The 4,791-nt window shown below is 39.3% G+C and overlaps 1 protein-coding gene across 1 annotated transcript in view; it reads left to right on the forward strand.

The window, feature by feature from the left end:
• LOC122064488 (J domain-containing protein spf31-like) overlaps positions 1-4,396 on the forward strand; it is a 34,495-nt gene extending 30,099 nt beyond the window's left edge. Inside the window, exons 6-9 of the mRNA XM_042628192.1 lie at positions 795-908; positions 1,010-1,117; positions 3,885-3,923; positions 4,004-4,396. Coding sequence (XP_042484126.1) covers positions 795-908; positions 1,010-1,117; positions 3,885-3,923; positions 4,004-4,090 — 348 coding nt within the window. The 3' untranslated portion in view covers positions 4,091-4,396. The remainder of the gene's footprint in view (positions 1-794; positions 909-1,009; positions 1,118-3,884; positions 3,924-4,003) is intronic.
• Positions 4,397-4,791: the final 395 nt, after the last annotated feature.

Here is a 4,791-nt window from a genome sequence, read left to right on the forward strand (position 1 = left end):
AAAAAAAAAAAAAAATCCTACCATTTTGGTAATCATAGTCAACTGTGTTTGGGCAGGTCTATGTGGGTTTGGTCTTTGTAGATGGGTTTGATAACCCGCCAGGTCATGCAACTCATGCTTGTCCCAGTCTGCCCTGTAGACATATTACTGGGATGAACCTGATTATAGTGCTTTTATATTTCGATGTATCCTTCTTGCTTACTGCAACCATGTAACATCAAGCCTTATATTTTTGGATCTAGTGTTTGTTATAGTTTTCATGCTGGCAAATACGGCTAGTTTCACTTCTTAACTACCTCAGAGTTGTTAATTGTTGTTTCTATTTATATTTCTATGTTAAATTTGTTAAACAGCGCCTTTGTAGTTTTCTGTTTGTTTTTTATATATTTCTCATTTTATTGTCTTTGGATATTGATATTGTCATGGTCGTTTTCTGAAGAAGTGAGTTTAATAGTTCATTCTTTAAGAAATAGAAAATAGGTCAATAACTCTTTACTCTATTGAGTTACAAAGGAATTATGAGTCTTGTGAGGGTTATCGTTGTTCCTGGTTGATCATTGGAATTTTTTTCCAAATTAATGCAACTGGAGCTGAGGTGGGGCTGGGTGAGGGGCTTTATTTCTCTGGCCTCTTGGGAATGTGATGACCATATGTTTGATCTTTTCATTAATGCATTGAGATAAGAGAGTATCTGGTATAGTGCTATCTTAGTAGACTGTTATTTTAAATCAAAGGCGGCACATGGCATGCTCCCCAAGTGTGGGCTTACTAACTTCCTGTACCATATGATACAGGGGAAATATGAACAGCAGTATGAGCAATCAGAAGAGTTTAAGCAACAATTAAAACAAAAGGTGCAAGAGCTGTTGACAGAACAAGAGTGGCGTAGGAGAAAAATGCAAATGAGGGTATGATGGAAGTTTGTAGGTCATGTTGCTTTGATTTCCGTGAGGTAGTCCAGCTTCATGCTATATATTCCCTTGATCAATGGTGGTGGTCTGTTGTGCAGATATCAGAAGAGGAGGGGAGATTGAAGAAGGATGAGGAAGAAACGAAAGAAATGTGGAAAAGAAAACGTGAGCATGAAGAGCAATGGGAAGGGACAAGAGAGAATAGGGTTTGTTTTCCATCTCTTTTTTTTTTTCCTTCTATTTTTGTCGTTTATTTCTTGCATATGTGGTTATCTATTTAATAGATGTTCCATCTTTGCTTGCTTGGTCTTGATACTACTTTAATTGTTCCAAAAATACAAAAAAAGCACCATAAGAAAGGTGGCCATTCCCTCCTGATAGCTTATACTGATGTGTTGCGGAATCTTTCCAAGTGTAGGCCTGCTGGATGCTTTCCCCAAAGCTCTTTTTTTCTTTCCCAAAGCCCTTTAGTATGCCCTGGTTCATCACTTCCATTAAAGATCATTATTTTATTTGTCCAGCCATATATTCCTCATGGTTATAGTTAAAACCAATATTTTTCTCATTTTCCTGCCTTTACCTCTTCATGACAATTCATTCCAGCTATGCATCATTTTCTTCAAGCTAGCTTATCCAGACCATATCAACATCATTGAACCTTTGATCCCAGACTTCCTGTGTATATGTCCGTTGCATTATGGCATTAGCTAATGAATGGTGGGTTCAACTTAACAGATCCACTGACTACCATGTGGTCTCACCGGTGCTGCTTTATTAAAACTGCTAACTTACTAGATGTTTTGGAACCCAAGCATTAGAAGCTTGCGTGCACACCAGTGGTTCTTCCAGAATTGAATTCTCTTAACATTTCCTACTTGTAGTTTGGTTTCTTTACAACATTCATTAGCCCTGCACATTTTTCATCATGCTCTTCATGAACTTGTCCAAGAGGTTCTCATTACTTTTTGAGTTCCCCAACTGTTTAGTTCTCCACAAACTTCATGTTTCTTCTCAAAATCTCTGTAGCCATTTGGAGAGTAGTGCCTTTTTCTTACTTTTCTTACAGGTGTCTGAGTGTCTCTCTGGCACCTCCTTTCTTCTTAGGCAAACATTCCAGCTCCTGGATCCCAATCAACTTGATGATTATGACGGAGCCCTTCCAGCCACCCCATAAAAACGTCCTCTAGATGGCACCCATCCTCTGAGTTATAGATGTTCGGCCAGTGAAGAAGGAAAATAGTAATTTTTCTATCCGGTGCTGCCTTGATGGAGGTGATCTCTTGACCTTTACAAGTAATGTCCTATCATTTATCCCTGCCCCCCCCCCCCTCACCCTTCCTTTCTCCCCAAAAAAAAAAAAAAATGGAATGCTCTTGTCCATGTAGACAATTTTCTTTCCATATATTTGACAGGGGACTCCCATATATAATAATGCATATGTATGTATGCATGCATACATGAATTAGATGCCTCCAATACAACAACAACATAGCCTTATATCCAAACTAAATGGGCCCGGGCCACGTGGATTCTTGTTCTCCAATCAGCTCTTAGTCGAAGTCATACAACATACGAGGCCTAAGCTAAGCATGTCTTTTTCCTCGCCGCTTCTCCTATGGTTATTTTAGCCCTGCCTCTGGCTCTTTTGATTCTTTCAATATGAATCAAGTTGCTTCTCCATACTAGGGCATCCAAAGGCCTCTGTTGGACATGGTCATGCCACCTCAAATGGCTCTCTCTAAGCTTATCATGAATCGGAGCTATTCCCAACACAGCTCTAATATGGTCATTTCTAACTTTATCTTTCCTAGTGTTCCCACACATCCATCTCAGCGTCTTTATCTCCACTACACAATTTATTTAAGTGAATCTTCTTAAGCCCAACATTCAGCCCCATGCGTCATACCTAAACGAATGTCAGTCCTATAAAATTTTCCTAAAGATTTGAAGGAATACGCTGATCATGCAGCACTTCGGACGCACATCCCCAGTTCATTCACCCTCTTTTAATCCTCTGGGCAACGTCATCCTCTAGGTCACCTTCTTTACTTATGATTGATCCCAAGTATAAAAAATACTCACTTTGAGGAATCTTCCTCTCACCAATATTCACAACCTAATTATTCGTCCTAGTATGGCTAAAGTTACACCATTTATAATCCGACTTAGTTCTACTTATCTTTAGACCTTTTGATTACAAGGCTGATCTCCATAGTTCCACCTTGGTGTTAATCCCTGCTTTTGTATCATCCACCAAGACAATATCATCAGCAAAAAGCATACACCAAAGAACCTTGTCCTGAATGTCTCTAGTTAAGTCATCCATGATAAGTGCAAACAGATAAGGGGTTAAAGCTAATCCTTGATGCAACCTATTTTTAATTAGGAACATCCTACTTTGAACCACCCCCCCCCCCCAAGTTCTTACACTAGACACCACACTAGTGTGAAAGGTAAATTGTTTAATCTGCACTCAAAGCTAGCCTCAAGATGATGCATTTTTGCCACGACTATGATCTCAGGTTTTTAATAGCTTATTTTCAGATTGACTAAAAGCCTCTCAGGTTCATGCTAGCAGTCTCAGTTGTTGATATGAAGCATCACAGAATCTGTGTATCATCTGCAAACAGTGAAAGAATAACTGGACAAAATCTGAATATGATGATCTCATGCCCTCGAGAAATTTGTCTCTTTTCTTCTTTGTTGGGTCTTTTTCTTAGTTCTTTGGCCTATGAGACATGTCCCCTTTTTCTTTTTCTGTACTAGTTGTTTGTGGCCTCTTGGAACCAGCTTGTGGTTTGGACCTCTCTTAGTCTCACTGCTTCATGTTAGTGGATTTTTCACTTCTCTGGGTGGATGTTAGTTTCATAACAGCTGATGTTGCCTTGATTAATCCATTTGAGGTGTGTTGGGAGAATTATTGACTCCACTATAGGACTTTTAATGATATCCCTGGTTCTAATTTATCTACAGGTATCCAGCTGGAGGGATTTCATGAAGACGGGGAAAAAGGTGTGTATGGATTTTTCTATTATCATATTTAAAATCAGATAGAAGGTAACCTTACCATGTATTTTTGATCTGTTTTGCAGGGTAAGAAAGGGGAAATTCGACCCCCAAAGCTGAAGACAGAAGATCCCAACAAATCATATGTCCAAAGACCGGTGAAGCGAGGATAAAAGGAACTTAGCTTTATTCACTGTCACCGATAAACTGCAGCAGTGTTTCAAGAGGTAGGGAGGCTGTGTTGACCAAAAATGTGATTCGACCCTGTATTTGTTGGGAAATTATTAGGGGTCTCTATGAACTGCTTAGAGCACGATCTCTCAGGGTGAGGGTTCTGATCTTGGAGGGATGGTATGCTAAAAGGAACTGTTGTAAGGTAAATTGTATAACCAATTGTTTATCGGTGGAGAAAAATTGGCATGACCTATTGTATACCTTCTCGATCTTATGATTATAGAGAAAGATTTCATTTGACGCAATGGTTGAGGAAGTATGCCTTCAGCCAATTTTTTAGCATCCGTCAGATTAGAAGCATTACATCTAGACCACGCGTTAAATCATACAATATACCGGCATCTAAACATACATGTTTGGCCATGTATAAACAAACATGCTAAACTAATACAAATACCATTTGGTCTTGATATACCAAAACTAACACAAGTACCATAATTTGAATATACGTACAGTAGTGAACAAGTGCCTAGCGCACTTGGGTGGTGCCTGGAAGCCCATTGCCTGGTGCCTCCTGGTCACATCTCCTCTGCCCCCCCCCCCCCCTCTAGAATAGGATAGAGTAGGAAGGATTGAAAATAAAGTACAATGCAAGGAAAAAAAAATCTAAATCTAATATGATTAAGCGGGATTGTTTTGA

Source organism: Macadamia integrifolia, unplaced genomic scaffold, assembly GCF_013358625.1.
Source record: "Macadamia integrifolia cultivar HAES 741 unplaced genomic scaffold, SCU_Mint_v3 scaffold1671, whole genome shotgun sequence".
NCBI classification, from domain to species: domain Eukaryota; kingdom Viridiplantae; phylum Streptophyta; class Magnoliopsida; order Proteales; family Proteaceae; genus Macadamia; species Macadamia integrifolia.